Genomic DNA, 17877 nt, shown 5'->3' on the forward strand with positions numbered 1-17877 from the left:
CGCTGCTGGGAGCACCCATAATATCCTCTGAATATGCACACTCCCCAAAACTGCACACCCCCACCCAACCACCCCACTGATGTTCAGTATTAAATGATCAATTCCTACCCAAATGGAACAAGATATTCTTAATTGTGCTATAGGTAGTGAAGTGAAAAATTAAGTGTATGTTAATTTGTTATATTTTAATTGCTCTAATTTATTTCCTGTATTTTTTCAGGCCTGCATTAGTTTTGCATGTGTGAATGCTAGCAACCTGGGATTTGATTGTGATATCAAAGGGAAATGCAATAACCATGGTGTAAGCATTATTCTCTTCCTATTCACAGTGTGAACCTTATTGTTTCCCCATTGATTTATCTTTGTTATGAAGTTGTAGTGAGTTCTGTTTTAAAAATTAATACTAAGCAGAAGTTGGAATTGATTTATTTTCTCAAATAAGCCAAATTATTTTATTTATTTGTATTTTATTGGGACTACATTATAATCCAAGTTATTTTCCTTGGCTATGATGGAGTGATTAACTATATTTGTTAAACTAGTGACATATCAGCTACCAATATTGCACAGGCCAAATAAACTAAGTTTTATTGTGGTAGGACCAGTGATAGTATCACTGTTTGAAGGAGAATTGACGGAGTTTATTCACAAATAAAGCCTGTGGTCCTGAACAATGCTTAGTAGGTGATACTGTTCTGAATGGCAACAAAATCTTAGAATGAATGATGAATTGTTAAAGTCAATTCAGCACAAGCATCTGTATAACTGTAATTAGTAGCAGTACCACTACAGGCTGCGGTGACCAAAATATTAGAATGATGGTAATAGGGTGAGAGGTAAATTACCTTTCTGTTGCTGTAGTCATTTATCAAAAGGTTCTTTATATCTTATTAGATTTGCAACAGTAACAAGAACTGCCACTGTGATGATGGATGGGCACCACCTAATTGTGACACCCATGGTTTCGGAGGAAGCATAGATAGTGGGCGCACTCGCAAAGGTATTTAAAAAAATAAAGATGCATTGTTGCAAACCAGGTTTATTTCTCATATATTTATACGTTAACTGCATTTAAAGTGCACCTATTCTGAAAGCTAGTAAAATATGCCAATTGATTTTGCAAGGATTTTTGTAAAGAGCATATCAGCTCCTTAGTATTAAACAGATCAGTGTGAACTGATTTTTTGGCCCAAGAACTATAAAATAGATTGGAAGTTGGGTGTGTTTAGTCATGATTTTCAAAGCAATTTATTAATTCATGGCCAGTGTGAATCCTCCATTACCTCCCCCACTCATTCTTGTGACATTTGACAGTTTAATTTCCACTACAAATTAGTGTATCATGCTCAAAACCATGTAATATAGCACCCTGATTTCTAAAGAATGGCCAACAATTTAGGTTGTACTTGAATCGAAATTCCTGAAGAGAAGGGCAGCAAGCCAGCCAACTAACTACCCAAAACTATCTAAAGAGGCATTTACTTATCCAATCTAATTAGTACATTTTCAGTGATAAGAGTTAAAAGACTTTGTAGAATAAACTAAAGGGTATGACCAGGAATTTCCTTGAAACGTCTCCCACTACCAAACAGTAACCCTGACAGAGGTTTGCTGCATCCGCTGAAACAGGGTTTCTGCTGAAGTCAGGGTGGAGAAATGGGAGAAGCCGTGAGTAAATTTCCATTGCAGATATTATGAAGCAATCATCTGGCAGTTCTTCTCATCACAAATACGGTAACTCAAGCTATACTCTTACTTGATTAAAAACGTTGCCTTGTCAGTCCATTATGGAAAGCTTTGAAATAACTTCTTTGGATTTTTCAATATTGCCAACAACATAAATCATTGAATCTTAATCACCTTTTTGCGAGCATTGAATTTATCATTAATAACATGCAAAGTAATTTATTGTAGGGAAACCAGTTAAGAAGTCTTTTCTTTTCCTTTAGATACTTCACTTCAAGATGGCTTGCTGATATTCTTCCTTTTGGTGGTCCCTGTGCTTACTTTGATTGGTTTAGCCATTTTTTTCAAACGTAATGCAATAAAGCGACTCTGGAGAAGGAGGAAATCTCCGCCTACGACGTACGTAAGATTTGAGTTCACCTCCAACTTTTCATAGAGTTTTTATTAGAAAGAGAGTTATTCCCTTTATGACTTTGCTTCTTGTTTAGTTCACTTTATTTTTTATCCACTGATATTTTACTTTGATTTCATTCTATAGTTTCTCCCATTCTCCTGAAGGTGGTGGCTCCTGATGCGTTATAGTTCCATGGGCACTGACTGCCCTTAAGTACCCTGCCTAACTCACCAGTCTTCATGGGTGAATTCAGACAGCAAACATTGACAAGCCATTTCTCTTTGAGGCATCAAAGCTGAGCCTGATTCTGTCCTCACTAGATGGCCAATTCTGCACTTGCTATCAGGAGTCACCGGATAGCTATCAGGAGTTGGAACCCGGGCTGAAGTTTCCTCTCCCTAATGGTACAATGAGTATTAGCTACTCTGAACATGGAGACTATGAATGTAGCAGGATTGGGTGAATGAGGTTTATTGTAACTATTTACAGAATAAAGAATGCACTGATCATAACATGGGCTGGGGAGGTGATCACAAGTTAAAACATTTAGAAAATGTATTGTTCCCTCATGATTAAAACCTGAAATTAGAAAACTGTATAACCTTTGTGATATTGCAAAATCTGCAGCTGATCATTTCTAGCCATGGGGTTTCTTATGGATATGACTGTTTTATTTCACAGAACACAGAGTAGAAGACAACCACAGAACACTTCCTCAAACCTAGGCGTTCAGAGAAATAATCCAGTAAGAATCATTGATTTCAGTAACCCCTCTGTACCATTGGGTGAAAGCCATAAATATTCCAGGATTACGGTATTTTGTAATCACATTATCATACATGTAAAAGTGCTTTCATACAGCTATTGCTACTACTAAATTCCTGTCAGTCAGATCAACCATGATAATGGGGCCAACATTTATATAGATATTTTGTGAAGTTATCATAGTTTCATATTTCCTAAAGCCATTGTACAACTAGGATACTATTGATGTTTATTCCAATTTGTCCAGAACTACATCTTGCCAAAGCACACTTTATAAACTTTTATTATATATCTAGTTTGTGCCTCCTCTACGCCTCATTCCATTTCTTCCTTCACCCGGCAAGACAAAGGGCTTTGGGAAATATGTTCACCACAGACAAAATTAATGGCGATGACTGTCTCACAAGAAGCACATTTTTTGGGTAGAATGTGCCCTGACATTCTTTTTTAATTTACTCTTTCATGGGATATGGGTGTCACTGGCAAGGCCAGCATTTGTTACCCATCCCTAATTGCCCTTGGACTGAGTGGCTTACTGGGCCATTTCAGAGGGTAGGTAAGAGTCAATCACATTACTGTGAATCTGGAGTCACATGTAGGCCAGACCAGGTAAGGATGGCAGATTTCCCTCTCTAAAAGGTATGAATGAACCAGGTGGGTTTTGATGACAATTGATGATAGTTTCATGGCCACTATCACTGAGACTCACTTTCAAATCTAGACTTTATTAATTGAGCTCAAATTCCACCAGCTGCCATGGTGGGATTCGAACCCATGCACCCAGAGAATTAACCGGAACCTCTGGATTACTAGTTCAGATGGAACTATCTGTTGTCTCAGTCTTCTCCACTGCTCAGTCTTCTCCAACCAAGGAAATGGGTTAATATATCTGTTAAAACAGCACACAAACAAATTTCACACAAATGCATTAATATGTTCATTTCTCATATTGCATAGAACAATTTCACCCTAAATGTGTTTTATTCCATTCATCATAAACCTCATGGCTTTGTATATTTTAGTATTACAAAGGTAAAGAGTGAAATAACAACATACTGGTTGCTTTTTCTGTACTTGTAGGTTATTTCTACTGTGCATACAAATGCCTATGCAAATGTTACTCCACAAAGGTATGTATGTTTAATCTAAGTGCTGCTAATGCTGTCAACTTTTGCACTTTGTGCTTAGCTTTATTTCACCAAATGGAAATAATAAATGAAATTTCCAAATGGAAATATCAAAAATAATCATGGTCATGTAGTCTCCATGATAGAATTAGTAACTGTGTACAATTGCCAAGAATTATGCTATTTCAATTGTTCAATCTCAAAGTGAGCAAGAGTAGAATTATCTTGGCTTGGTGGTTGTTATCTCAGCTATGAATCATAAGGTCATGGGTTCAAGTCTAACCTCAGCACTTGAGAACATAATCTGTTCTGATCCTTCAGTGTAGTCCAGATGAATAAATGATCGTTCAGCTAAGACTAGCAGGAGGGTCTGACCTGGGGAGCTAATCTGCTGGTGCGGGGAATACAATTAGGCTCATTAATGAGCCGCTTAAAACCAATTATCCGTGAACCCACCAGGATTTAATAGTGGCTCAGGGATTTGGTCTCCCATGTTTCTAGAGAACACAGCAAACCCTATCAGGTTTACTAGTGGCTTACCAGGGGAGTCCCTTGTTCACAGGCACTTGATGCTTGATCGAGGGACCTGACATCATGAAGATGGGCACCTCTGACAGCCACCCCCTGTTCTTAAATCCAACCACCATCCTCCCCCTCACTGGCGATCCCCTCCCCATATTGTCCGACCTACCTCACCACCGCAATTAGGAGACATAGTAAGTATCGCAGAATGGAGAAGGAAGTTACAAAGGATCATAAACAGCTGGTAAATGGAGCTCAATTTGGGCATAGGTCATCCACTCTGGATCCTAGAGAGACAACTTGGATTATTTTCTAAATGATGAGAAACTAGAAACCATGAAAGATCAGAGATGTTTGGTGTCTATGTACACAGATCACAAAACTAATGGACACATTCAGAAAACCAAAACAGCTAATATAGTGTTTTCTTCAACTCAAGACAGTTGAAATAGAAATGGGCAGAAGTTATGCTTCAGTATTATAGAGTCTGTCAGACCTCATCCAGAGTACTGCGTTCAGTTCTGAGCACTGCACCTCAGGAAGGATATATTGGCCTTGGATGGGGTGCAGCAGAGATTTGTCAGAATAATATCAGGGATTGTAAGGTTAAATTATGAGGTCAGTTACATAAACTTGACTTGTTTTCCCTTCTATGAAGATTGAGGAATAAACTAGTTGCAGTGTTTAAAACTTTTGTCATCATAATCTATCTATTGCTATAGCTTCTCAGTCATCAAAGCAGATCCCCTGGTTTTAAAGATGTCTTTACAGCACATGTACCTTTCTCAGGAATACTGCTGGTTGTTACCATTTGCTTTGGAGCCTAGTGTTCAGTGTATGAATGATGTGGCCAATCCAATGAAGCTGTGCTTTGTTAAAGGATACTTCATTGCCAAGTCTGCTTAACAAAGCTTGCTGGTGATTTTGTCATTTGATACATATTATCAATAATAAATAACTCATGGAACTTGTCAAGTTCCATGAGGTTGCTTGTATTTCTTACTGGTGTACAAAAGTTGGCTTCACTATTGTATCACACCATTCAGCTTGGTCTTAAACATGGACCATGCAAGTATATAATTACTATACTCCCAGCTTATTTGTATAATGAGCAATGGAAATTGTACAGAGCATCTTTAAGTTTATCTTATCAGAGGCTAAAAATCTTCTTTGTTTTTAGGCAATATGCTTCAAAAGAAAATCCAGCACCTAAACATCAAATTCCTGTTCCACATCCTCGACCTACTGTGCCTCCTCGACCTACCGTGCCTCCTCGACCTACTGTACCCCCCACAGTCTAAGTTCAGCCTCAGAACCCAATGAACACAAGCTATGCCTTATGTCTATTGATATTCGTGATCAGATATATACCTCAGAAAAATATTAAAAAGGAACCTTCTTTCCTTATAATCATTACTTTTAATTCTTCCTGTGAACAAGTGGATTCACAACACATTTTTAGAAACCTTACTCAGTACTGATGAGGTTTCAGTGGCAGTGCAACACTTTAACACCAAGGCTAGTTTTACACTAGGCTCTGAAAATCTCAAAGCTAAAGTCTCAGGTTTCTTTTAAATAAGACTGGGCAGAGAAAACTGAAATTATTAATAACAGGACTTTACAGAGGATAAATTCACACATAAAGTAAGATTTCCAAATTTATGATTGCAAACTGCCATGCTCGAACTGTGCCAGAAGTGCGCCATATGGCTTGGGCAACTTTTAAATATGCCTGAAAATAAGGTAAGCATTTAAATATGCAAATCAGTGTGTTATGCCAGATCTAGAACCCACAACTACAAAACTCATAAAGAAATGAATACTGCTTACTCCATGCTTGCTCCAACTAGTTATACCAGGTGTTGACTGGCCTAACCTTAAAAGGGGGCCACTTGAGAAAAATTCAGGAAATCTTCCGTTTTATTTTTGTGGGTTTAGAAAAAGTAAGAGGATCATCCTGGCCCCTCCAAAATACTCTAGGGCACTGCTGACATTTTCATGGCATTCCCAGGACATGAACTTTAAACTGGATCAGTATAAGAGCCAACTCCTCTTCTGTCCTCTCTGAATGCATGTTGGTTGCATCCCAAAGCCAAATTTGACTCAAGCTGATGCAGACCAATGCACAAAGCCATTGCTGTGTTGACTCTAACAAAAACAAAAATACCTGGAAAAACTCAGCAGGTCTGACAGCATCTGCAGAGAGGAATAATGTTTTGAGTCCGTATGACTCTTCACCAGAACGGAAGGTTTTTGTGAAGAGTCATATGGACTCGAAACGTTAACTGTATTCCTCTCTGAAGATGCTGTCAGACCTGCTGAGTTTTTCCAGGTATTTTTGTTTTTGTTTCGGATTTCCAGCATCCGCAATTTTTTGCTTTTAGCTGTGTTGACTCTGTCCGCTTTGGGCACAAGCTGAATTTGTTGGAATACATAACTAATATTTGTCTCTGTTCATGTTAATCTTAATAGAAATTGATTTGTGTTTATTTGCTTACTGGATAAAAGAAATGTGCATGTCTCTTCTTGACGTCAATAGGTTTGACTACAGTTCTGGTTCTGTGGACCTGCTAGGTACTAATGTTTCTTCATCTGAACGATTCACAGTGTATGTTTGAAAAGCATCAATTCAGTATAATTTTACACCAACAAGTAGAAAAAGTTGCTAATATTTTGACATAATTGGAGACACCAAGGGCATGATCAACAACTGAATATTTATTGGGAAGACAGTTAGGTTAGTATTCTGGAAGAATGTGATCAAATCGGCTTTCTTCTTCATGCTACTTTGCTGACATCTAGAAACAGAAAATGTTACTTTAATGTTGATTTATGCTGAACTATTTTAAAGGGTTGCTGTTATAAAGTGATCTACTGTGAATGCTTCACTCGTCCAACAGCTAAATTATTAAGCACTTTGCATCACATAATGCAAAAAAAATCTAGGAAATCTTAGCATTAAAACATATGAAAACATAAATAATCCTAAACTATTTATAATTTTAAAATCATCAATCCTTACATCAACACTTTCCAATTTCATATGAACTACAAATGAAGAATACTATTACAATGTTCTCTGAGAAGCTGAATTGCACTTTAGTCTATTGAATTAGCAATAAATGAATAGCCCAAAATACAGTCTGCTATTGAGATTAGACAGTAGGATATTGTTCTGTCCCACTTATTGGACCTCCACCTATAATGTCTACTACAGTTTGATAGCCAGGAATTTATTAATTTACTAGCCTATTCATCACTTTCAGCGGGTTCTGAAGTTTGAGGGCATGTGAATTATAGATCAGCAAAAATGACTGAAAATGTGAGAACTAGAGAAAAGAATCAGTTTATGGGAAAACGAGTACGCACACAAATTCCATACAATAGAATCAGTTGTGGCAATTTTATGAGTAGAATATGCACAAAGTAACTAAATACTTGCTTTGGGAAATAAAATGTAATCCACATCGAAGTGTTCCTATGTAGAACACTGTGTTTGAAAAGGGAAGTACACACAGATCTGCTTCTGTAATATCAACTAAACAAGAGCCTCTCAAAGCACACTGGCATTCTATCTTTGAGACTGATGTATTTGGTTTGTTTTCTGGCCAATTGAAAGCTTTCTCTTTTTAAAAAAAGCGTCTGCTGGGTACTTGCATTTTTTTTTATCAAAAAGGTCAAAACGAACTCACTGATCTGGAATCAGACCTCATGTACCAACATCAAGCTTAGGAAATGAATGCACTTCAAAACGATTGATTTGGCTTTTGTCAGGTTGCTATATCCATTTACTTTTGAGGTTATTTGGTTTACTGACATAATAGAGGTTTGATTTCATTATTCTAGGTATTCAAAGCTTGTTTTTTGACATCTTGACTGTTGTAAAAAAATTACCTGGGACACATGGGGGAGTGGGGGTTATGTCCTTAAAGTGCCTACCCCTTGCCCAATAAGTAGTTTACCCATAATTAACTGAAACTACTATAAGATTGACTGCCAGTAATCCTATTCACACAGTGATTCAATTGACAAGCTATGAAAAAGTGAACAGAAAGAACTGACCTTAAATGACAACCTGCTCTAGATTTTCATATTTTCAATTTTAAACAGGTTTGATTGAATTGATTTTAACTATGATATTTTATGCTGCAATCAATTACAACTGCTTTTCAAATGCTTGCTCTTGAACCAGTTAAGAGAGGTGCTTCAGTTGAATCAAATATTCTAAGTAATACAAAGAACTATTAAAATAATGAGCTAGCCTTCTATCACTTTGGTATGAATTGCAAATTCATTAGTTTTATTTTCACTAAGTAATAGTTACACATTCAGGAAATTTATTTAATCCTGTCTATTGTAAAGAACATCAAGCATGTAGGACAATATTTCAGAGTTCTTGTGGGCTTTCACATCAATGTTCAATGTTTTGTTGCCTGGTATACACTGTCAGAATATGATGTCTTTTATTAATACTGATTTTGGGGAAGTATAGTTTAGAATTTTAAATGATTTGTGAAATGTAGCTACACAAATTATCTGCCATATTCTAATACCTGTGAATGATGTTTGCTAAATGAAAGAAATGAAAAAGCAGCTAAGAGGAATTTATAGCGATACTACAGAAGTGATTCCAAGATCACTTACGACTGAACTAGTGATTGTTTTAACATCATTCATTTCTGCTCACTTTACCTGCTCTAAACAGGTACCACTCTGTTTCTATATTTACTATATACTATAATGATGAAAATGTAACCTCAAAAATCACAAATTAAAAAATATTTTTGGTGATTTATTTTGTCTTTATGGAGATATGAGCATTGAGAATTAAATACATTTGCATTTGGGGGCCAAATATTAAGCAATCCCAGGTCATAATTGCTACAAGCATAAGAATGATGATGCTCCCCTACTCTCTCTTGATCAATTTGTCTTAAGCAAAACCTATACGATCGCACTCTATCAATTCTCAGTTCTATGTACATATATTCAATTAGAGATTTAACAGTTGTATGAAATATCATTGGATGGATAGGAAAAAGAGCAACTAAAAGTCCACTTTCAAAGACATCATACTTAAAGATGTTGATGAAATTTTGGAACATGCCAAAGCATGAGACTGATAGCATTGCCAATGTTGTTAGAAGTAGGAGAGGAACCATGAGAGAGTAATACCATAGATGGGGATCATTGAGGAAATGAGTGGAGGTTGATAGCCTGGGCAGCAATATTAAAGACTATTGAAAGGTCAAAAAGAATTAATGTGGCTCGGTCATAGTTACTCAAAGGAGACTCATTGCTATGAGCAGGACAGAAACCAAATTGAAAGCATTTAGACAGGGTGCTATGGTGACTGAAAATAAAGCTGGGTACCAACAATGCATTTGAGAACTTTGAGACAAAGTGGGGATTAGTGAAAGAGGATAGTTTGAGAAAGGAGCTTTTCAAAGTGGGAGCTAATTGCAGTAGTTTTGAAGAAAGGAGTCTGTGCCTATTGTTATGATCCTAGAACAGAGCCCAAGTTTTTGGTACGATCTGGTTAGGGACCAGTAACTTTTTGTTTCAAGTAGACAAAGTTTGAAATGCCAGGTATTTACGCCAGCGAATAAAGCCACAAGATTCCACAGTTTCTGAACAAGCAAAATAAACTTTACTATACAAAGTCAGAAAAGTAAAACTATTTACAATATCCATCTTATACGCTAACATTCAGAATTAGCATGAGGTACATGTGAATTAACAGACAAACTGTGGTCAAACACACTACGTTGCATAATACATGGCAGATGCGACCAAGACAGATCTCGTGGATTTCTCAGCAACCCATTCAGACATCAGTATTCACTGTGAGTTACATAATCTCGTTAAAACTTTGCCTCCCTTATGAGGGGTTGCAAGTCTTCACTCTTCCCTTTTTAAGGTCTAGCCTCAGAATTCCCTCCAAGAGTCCCTCGAATTCGGACTGCCTCAACAACTGCTCAGCTCCCAGGGTTTCAATCTCATCTCCTGAGACTACGTTCCCGTGGATTCCCGAGTCTGCACTCCAGCACCAACTCAGAGGCATAACTTCAGCTCTTCGGTCACAAGCAAAACATCACTGCTCCAAAGGGTTACCTTTGACCCAATGGCCCAGAGTCACCAACTTTCGCTGCCTTTTCAGCTCTCCAAGAACCCTCACTACTTGGAGCCTGCCAGCTGCAGTACTTTTACTGCTTGGAGCCTCTTTCTTTGCACCTCTCCCCAATGGTTCCTCCTGGTGGCCTCTTCCTAGTGGTTTATTTCCCAGTCCTCTGTCTCTCTCTCTCTCTCTCTCTCTCTGGGATCTCTTCCTGTACCCTCTCCCTGGGTTCCCTCTCTGGGTTTCCTTTACCTCTCTCGGACCTCTTCCTGTCCCCTCCTTGTCCTCTGTCCCGGGACTCCTTATGGAGCTCCACTTCTGAGTCCTGTGATCAGGTTTTTGCACTGTTTCTTCCCCACATGGATACCCTGGGCACATGCCCCTGGCCATGAAGATCTCGCAACGCAGAACTGCGCTTGAGCAGCCCACTCCCAATTTGAGCATATGAGGAAACACCCAGGGTATGTTGGGACTTGTAGTTTCTGACTTCCACTCGGAAATCAGGTAAGTTCCTATTTCTTTAAACCCTTCACCTAGGGAAAAGGAAAGCTTCCCCCTAGTGAAGGTATATAATTTCTTTACATGAAATACTTAACATCATAGACTTCTAACAAATACCTTATTACATACTGTGCAAATAACCTTTTCATTTTGTTCCACAATTACACATTTAATGTCAAATTATAAAGGCTTAACTCAAACAAAAACAAGTACAAAGAGGATTGGCAGGATTCAAACAACATAGAAATATCATGACACAGAACCTGTCTTTTCTCCTATATCCTTTCTTTAAACTCTGGACAAATCGTCAACAATGACATGGGGCAGAATTGTCCCAGATTTACAATAAGTGCGGTAGCAGGTGTGAAAAAGGTCCCTTTACCAGCATTGGTAGATTTACCCGCCATTTCGCCCCCTTCTGCCTCATAAATTATCCAGTCACAGAAAGCATGCCAGATCGCTGGTGACAGGCCTCTGATTGACCTGCCACGCCATTACCTCGCTGCTTCCTCACGCCAAGCACCATATTTAATATGGAACCACATGCACATTCTCAATGCTTGCAGCCCAGGACTGCTCTGCTGAAAACATAAACCCAAAAGCCAGGAAGATTGCAGCCCCCCAATTTAGTGACGCATCTTTGGGACATCTTCTGGACACCATGGAGGCCCACCGTGAAGTCCTCTACCCCAACTCTGGCCGCAGGAGACCCATCTCACCACTCCAGCTTGGGAGGTGGTGGCACAAGTGGGCAGTGCCAATGCTGCACACAAGAGGTCAGTCATTCAGTGCAGAAAATGAATGAATGATCTCATCCATGCCGCCAAGGTAAGTCAAACATCTTATCAATCTCAACTCAACCACTCACATGTCCATCACGCATTCACTGGGATCTCACTCACTGCCAGCTCAAGGGACATCACCACTCACTCTCTCACACACATCCTCACATCTCCAACTGGCCTCATCTCCTCTGGAGATTGCCTCCTAATCCCATCCATGGCTCCACTCACACATGCTTGCCTGTCATCCTTCTCATTTGGCCTGGCATGCGCCTTGCTCACACTCTCTCCACCTATCTTTATGCAGGAAAAGATCACGCACAATCACTGGGAGAGGTCAGAGACCGGGAGTGGAGTACCAGACATCAAGGTCCTCACTCCATTCAAGAGTCAAACTTTGGAGCTTGCTGGAGAGGACGTCGACCGTTACTGCAGCGACAGTGAAGTTGGAGGCGAACAGCCATGTGAGGATCCTGCACCACACCATTCCTCTCTCAACACTGCTCCGCTGTTCTGTGTTCAATTTGGCTGCTAAGCACTAATAATCTCCACTTTCTCTCCTAGGCACATCTGACACGTTGCCCTTAGGCAACCTTGACCCCAAACCCAGAGCTGAGAGCACCTTGGATGTCGACCCTGAGGGCAGCACCATTGAAGACCCGTGAACATCCACACCCTCCACCAACACAGCGACACACACCTCACTGGGACTTAGATGTAAAGTAGCCTCGGGATCAAATCTGGTGAGCACACCATACAATCTGTTCCATAGCTGGCAGAGGCAGGAATATCTGAGTTTGCCAGCACTCGGAGGACTGCTGGGGGAAAGGAATCTGCTAACTCTTGAGTCAGAAGATGAGCCTCTGGACTCGGTTCTCAATCAGTTGGTGGAGCTGCAAAGGCAATCACGGGAACATCAGGAAGGGATGTCTGGTGCACTCCTCAGATTGCAAGGGACATTGGAGCAGTCTGTCCACTTTCAGTCCAAGGTGATAGCGCTGGCATGCCAACGCATTGAGGTCAACACAGGCAGGATGATGGCCGCCATGGAGACATTGGTCCAGGGCATCGGCCCTGCATTGCTGCGCAAGCTGAATTCCATCGCTGATGCCATAGTAGGCCTCCAACAGTGTCAACGTGAGAGGGATGCGGGGCAGCTTAATCTCACTCCAGCTTTTCCTTCTCCCCAAGGAGTCAGCCAGGGGTCATCAGGCACCCATAGGAAGGAGGACCCGCAGCTTGACACCCCAGGACCATCCGCGCAGTTGACTCTGGGAAAGCCCAGCCAATCCAAACCCCCTCTTCCTGTGACCCCCCGCAGCTCCAGCTCAACAGGCTGATGGGGGTGCAGCTGGCCCACAACAGGATACCCAAAGTAGGCAGGGGACCCTCCAGATCTCGGCCCTCTAGAGGACACCTGCCAAGGTCATCACAAACAGGGCATAGCAGTCAACAGGCTGCCTCCACCTCAGCTGTGGATGTCGGGGGAGCACCAGCTGTAGCGACAGGGTTAGGAAGTTTAAGAAGATGTAATTGCACAGCCTGGGCAGAGGTGTTAATCACTTGTACATAATGTTCACTATTGTAAATAAACTCCCAAGAATGTCTCCTTGCCTATGGCTCCTTGATATGCTGAGCAGGGTTCCTGTCACTCAGAATTGAAACCTTAGTTCCTGCACAAGATAAAGGCAGGTGTCTCAGTCGAGGGCCTCTTCCCTGTTCAGTGTATAATCTTCATACCAAAGTGATGGTCCAGCTTCACAGTTACTGGACACGTTAGTAATGCCTGCACCTCGATGGTTCTTGTCATTGCTGCCAGAATGTCATGGGCAGGTGTTACAGGTGTCATTCTCTCTGTGAGCTCTCAGCACCTTTGCAGTGGAACTGGCCCCCCATCTCTTCAGCATCTGTGACCAGTGATGCTGTGCCTCTGAAGGGCTCAGGTGCTGAAGGCTGGCAAAGGATCAGGTGCACTTAAAGTTTCATGGCTGTGTCTCCATGATATGACACTGATCACAGAGTGCAAGCAAGCTGCCCTCAGCCAGACAGGAGTCAGGCATTCACAGAGGCTATGTGAGGATCCATGGAGTGTCTTCATTGCATGTCGTCATCTTCTGGAATCTAGCGATTATTAGGGCCTCCGCTGCATCTCCATGACATGAGCCTGAGCACTGAGGGTATGTGCGCTGCCGTCACACCGGAGTCAAATGTTCATAGATGCAGGGTGAGGATGTCAGGACTGTCCTCACTGTATCTCATCATCATCCTCCACGAATCTTGTGGCTATAAGGAACTGCCGAGTGCGCCTGCCTTGTCTGGCCAATGCGATGGCCTCATCACCGTCATCCCCTTCAATGCATCGTCATTGGAGGAGACATGCAGCTCTTCCATCTCCTCTTCAGCCAGGCCCTACCCCCATTGGTTGTGTAGTGCAGCAAGCTAAGATGATGCGCGATGCTCTCAGTGGACTGTATTGCAGTGCTCCTCCAGACTGTTGAGTCTCTGGAACCTCATTTTCAAAATGTCTATTGTTTGCTCCACCAAAGCCTGGGTCACGGCATGACCCTCGTTATACTGTTGCTCTGCTGCAGCCTGAGGCCGCCGCACGGATGTCATCAGCCACATCCTCTGTCCCTTGTCCCTGAGGAGCGAACCCTGCAGCCTTTCTGGACCCTGGAAAATGTCAGGAATCTGAGACTTGCCAAGGATATAGAAGTCATGCATGCTTCCTGGGAATGCTGCGCAGACCTGCAGGATGTGTCTGTGGTGGTTGCAGACTAGCTAAGAATTTAGAGTTGATGTTGACGTAGTTGACATGGAGATCTAAGTGCCATGTGAGAGCAATCGCTGGCACCCTGCACCTGTGGAAAACCAGAGATCTGCACAAATCCCAGCACTCTTGCTTCCTGGCTTTCCTGGTCCTGGGCAAAATGCACAAAGTGTTGAGCCTTCGTGAAGATGGTGTCCGTGACCTCATGGTTGCATTTGTGAGGGGAGGCTTGTGATAACCCACAGACGTCATCTGTGGAGCCCTGGAAGGAGCCACTGTGTAAAAATTGAGCACCGTGATCACTTTCACGGCCACTAGCAATGGATGCCCTCCATGTCCCCGTGGCGCTAAATCCTGTAGCAGGTGGCAGATGTGACCGACCAGTTCCCTTTGGCGACACTGGTTCTCAGTTATCTCCAGCAATGACAAACGCTGTCTATAGACCCTGGGTCGAGTGAAGCACCTATGAGCAACGTCTCTCTGTGGATCTTCAGCTGCTTGCACATCGGGCCCTGCCGCCCCTTCACCTTGAGGGAGGTGCTCCTCCCTTTGCCGAGACAGGCGCCTCTGCCACACTCGTCTTCTTCTTCTCTGCTCCCTGTAAGCCATGAGGCAGACTGCTAAATCACCAGACTCTATAATCCTAATGTTCTCCTCCTACAGGATTAAAGAGAGAGATGAGTGGGTTAGCACATGTGAGCTAAGAACCTCTCTTGGTTAAGTCTGAAGGCCCTGTCACGCATGCCAGAAAGTGTTGGCCACCACTTGGACGGCCAGTATGTAGTGCGTTTCATGACTGTCTGAAACCCCACCCACCTCCACCCCACTCCACTTGGCAGATTGGCGGCAGATTCAGCCACTGGACTGCATGCTGTGCTCTCAGCTCAGATGCAGGCATTCTCCTAACCCACACTGCAAGGCTGTGCTGTTAGCTTGAACCATGAGGGACACTGGCCCAAACCTTAATAAAGACATTGCAAGGGGCTATGAGCACCTCCACCAGTGACTGCGCCATGGCCACTTTTTGCAAGGGGATTCTACAACTTGCCCAGTCGGCCAATTGTTGAGTTGCCCCCTAAAACGCACATTAATTTGCAGTCTGCATCCAAGAGGTGATAGGTTCTGGAGCATTTGGTGGCACTTTCGTGCTTTTGCGTTGCTTGACTGGGCAGAAAATCTTTAGAGGCCCGACTCCAAGCATGTCAATGGAGCTGCTGCTGAATGGTCTTGGATGCAGGAGAATGCTCACTTTGGATAAGCTTTTCCAAGTGACCACTTCCCTCAACAACAACCCCCCTCCCCGCCCCCGTCATGTGTTTGTGTACTTCCTTCAGTCTGTGTTGCCTTTCCCCCAAATTCCGCCCCCCCGCAACACCTCAGTGGTGACTTGCCTGTGCCCCCTCCTCCCAAATGCATGTGCCTCTTCCTTGATTTCCTACAGACACTACTTGCAAGTGCTGCACACGGTTGTGTGAACTCACCTCCGAGTTCCCCTTGAAGTTCAGGTTGCCAGGTGCACACCTTTTAAAGGCAGTCGTGATGCACACCGTTTGGAAGTTACACTGACGTGGGCAGTAAATTTGGCATGGGCGGATGATTCCGGTGAACAGGGCTTATAATGAATGCTAAAGTAGTGAAATTAGGTTCCTGTCATGCGGCGGTGGGAAACACGACCTATCACTGACAAGTGGAGTGGGCGGATGCAAACTGGTCTCACGACAGCGTGAAACTGATTTTTGGCCTTCTTGCCATTTTGCCCCCACCCCACCCGCCATGACACCTGCCATCAATGGGGCCGGACAATTCCACCCATGAGGCAAAATCTTCCCCCCAAGCAGGAGTGGACAGGTTCCTGATCGGCGCCCACCAGGAAGTGCTATGCGCTTCCTGTGCGAGTGGGGGGTATTTCCTCAGCCAGGAGTGCACTCTTTCGCGCATGCGCGTGAAATAGCGCACAGATCTCCCTGAGGCAAAGTGCTGTCTCAGGGAGATTGGCTCAGATTTTCAACTTTTAATAAAGGGGTTTAAAAATTTTCTCTGCCAAGTCCCCTCATGTGACACTGTCACATGAGTTGGGACATGTCCATAACTTTTATTTAAACCTTTCATTAAAATTTAAATACCCTCATGAAACCTCATCCCACCAGTGGATGAGGTTTCATGTTTTTTCACAAGCCCCCCTGGGCTCCCGGCCTGCCCGCCAACCTTAAGGTTGGACGGGCAGGTCCATTAATGAGCTGAATTGGTTTTCTAATGGCCTTAATAGGCCATTGACAGGTCGGCGGGCCTTGCCCCCGCTTGCTGACTGGAAGATCCTGCCCATGGTTTTTTCTCCCATAATCTTTTCATAGACAGCCAAAGGCAATGAAGATACATTAAAGTTTTCTTTAGAAACATCCTGACCAGCTTGTATTTCTATTTAGTACCACGGGTTTTCTGGTGAAACTGCAAAACATTACTCTAGCGGTCTTCGCCTCCTCACATATGGATGCATGTTAGTCAAGCTATATGATACAAATGACTTTGGTAATTTTAATACAGAAGAACATAGGGTTTTTCTTACTCTTCCTCTCTATTAATGGAAACTTGCCTTCAAGGGGTCCTTCAAGTTTGCTATGGAAACTGTGTATGTCTGATTGACAACAAGCTTCAAAATTATCTTCCTCACTCACTTCCTCCACACAGATTTTGTCATTTCATTGTTTTGATCAACACCAGATGAATGAACCTGAACAAAGGGAGTCATTCTCCCTTTGCTCAAGTCATTTTCTAGCTTATCCAAGGTATGTGCCACAGCCTTCTGCACATGTCCATATTCTTCTCATTGATGCTTGAAAAATAGGAACTTCATCTCCACTTCTTTCACAATAATCCAAATATTTGTTTACTCTCTTATTTTCCAATTCTTTTCCAAGTTCATTATTTTTTTCATTCAGCTCAGCATCTGCTCTGATGAGTTTAGTTGCCTTTGTTTCAGCGTTATCTGCGGAACCCTTTTACAAGCTTAACAACATCACATGGGCATTTAGTTCATTTCAGAATTTTTCTTCCATGGCCTTAGGCTCTTTCAATTTACTCGTTAGATCCTCAATGTGTTTCTTAATATTTACCTTAGCTGCTTTTAAAATCTGGATCTGCTATTCCATACCACACATCTCATCCTTTTTGTTTGCCACATGGCATCAGAGTTCAAGGATTTCATTGCTCCTTTC

At 42.2% G+C, this 17877-nt stretch overlaps 2 protein-coding genes across 3 annotated transcripts in view; both read left to right on the plus strand.

The window, feature by feature from the left end:
- adam9b (ADAM metallopeptidase domain 9b) overlaps positions 1 to 6699 on the plus strand; it is a 77039-nt gene extending 70340 nt beyond the window's left edge. The window contains exons 17-22 of one of the 2 annotated variants that reach the window (XM_078565263.1): positions 221 to 301; positions 895 to 1000; positions 1950 to 2085; positions 2762 to 2825; positions 3926 to 3975; positions 5675 to 6699. In XM_078565263.1, the coding sequence (XP_078421389.1) occupies positions 221 to 301; positions 895 to 1000; positions 1950 to 2085; positions 2762 to 2825; positions 3926 to 3975; positions 5675 to 5795 (558 nt within the window). In that variant the 3' untranslated portion in view covers positions 5796 to 6699. Of the gene's footprint in view, positions 1 to 220; positions 302 to 894; positions 1001 to 1592; positions 1669 to 1949; positions 2086 to 2761; positions 2826 to 3925; positions 3976 to 5674 lie in introns of those variants that run through there. The other variant, XM_078565264.1, reaches the window with a different exon arrangement.
- Positions 6700 to 11930: 5231 nt separating this feature from the next.
- pstk (phosphoseryl-tRNA kinase) overlaps positions 11931 to 17877 on the plus strand; it is a 32734-nt gene continuing 26787 nt past the window's right edge. The window contains exon 1 of the mRNA XM_078565200.1: positions 11931 to 11941. Within this exon, the coding sequence (XP_078421326.1) occupies positions 11931 to 11941 (11 nt within the window). The remainder of the gene's footprint in view (positions 11942 to 17877) is intronic.

Source organism: Cetorhinus maximus, chromosome 20 (genome assembly GCF_964194155.1).
Source record: "Cetorhinus maximus chromosome 20, sCetMax3.hap1.1, whole genome shotgun sequence".
Lineage (NCBI taxonomy): Eukaryota > Metazoa > Chordata > Chondrichthyes > Lamniformes > Cetorhinidae > Cetorhinus > Cetorhinus maximus.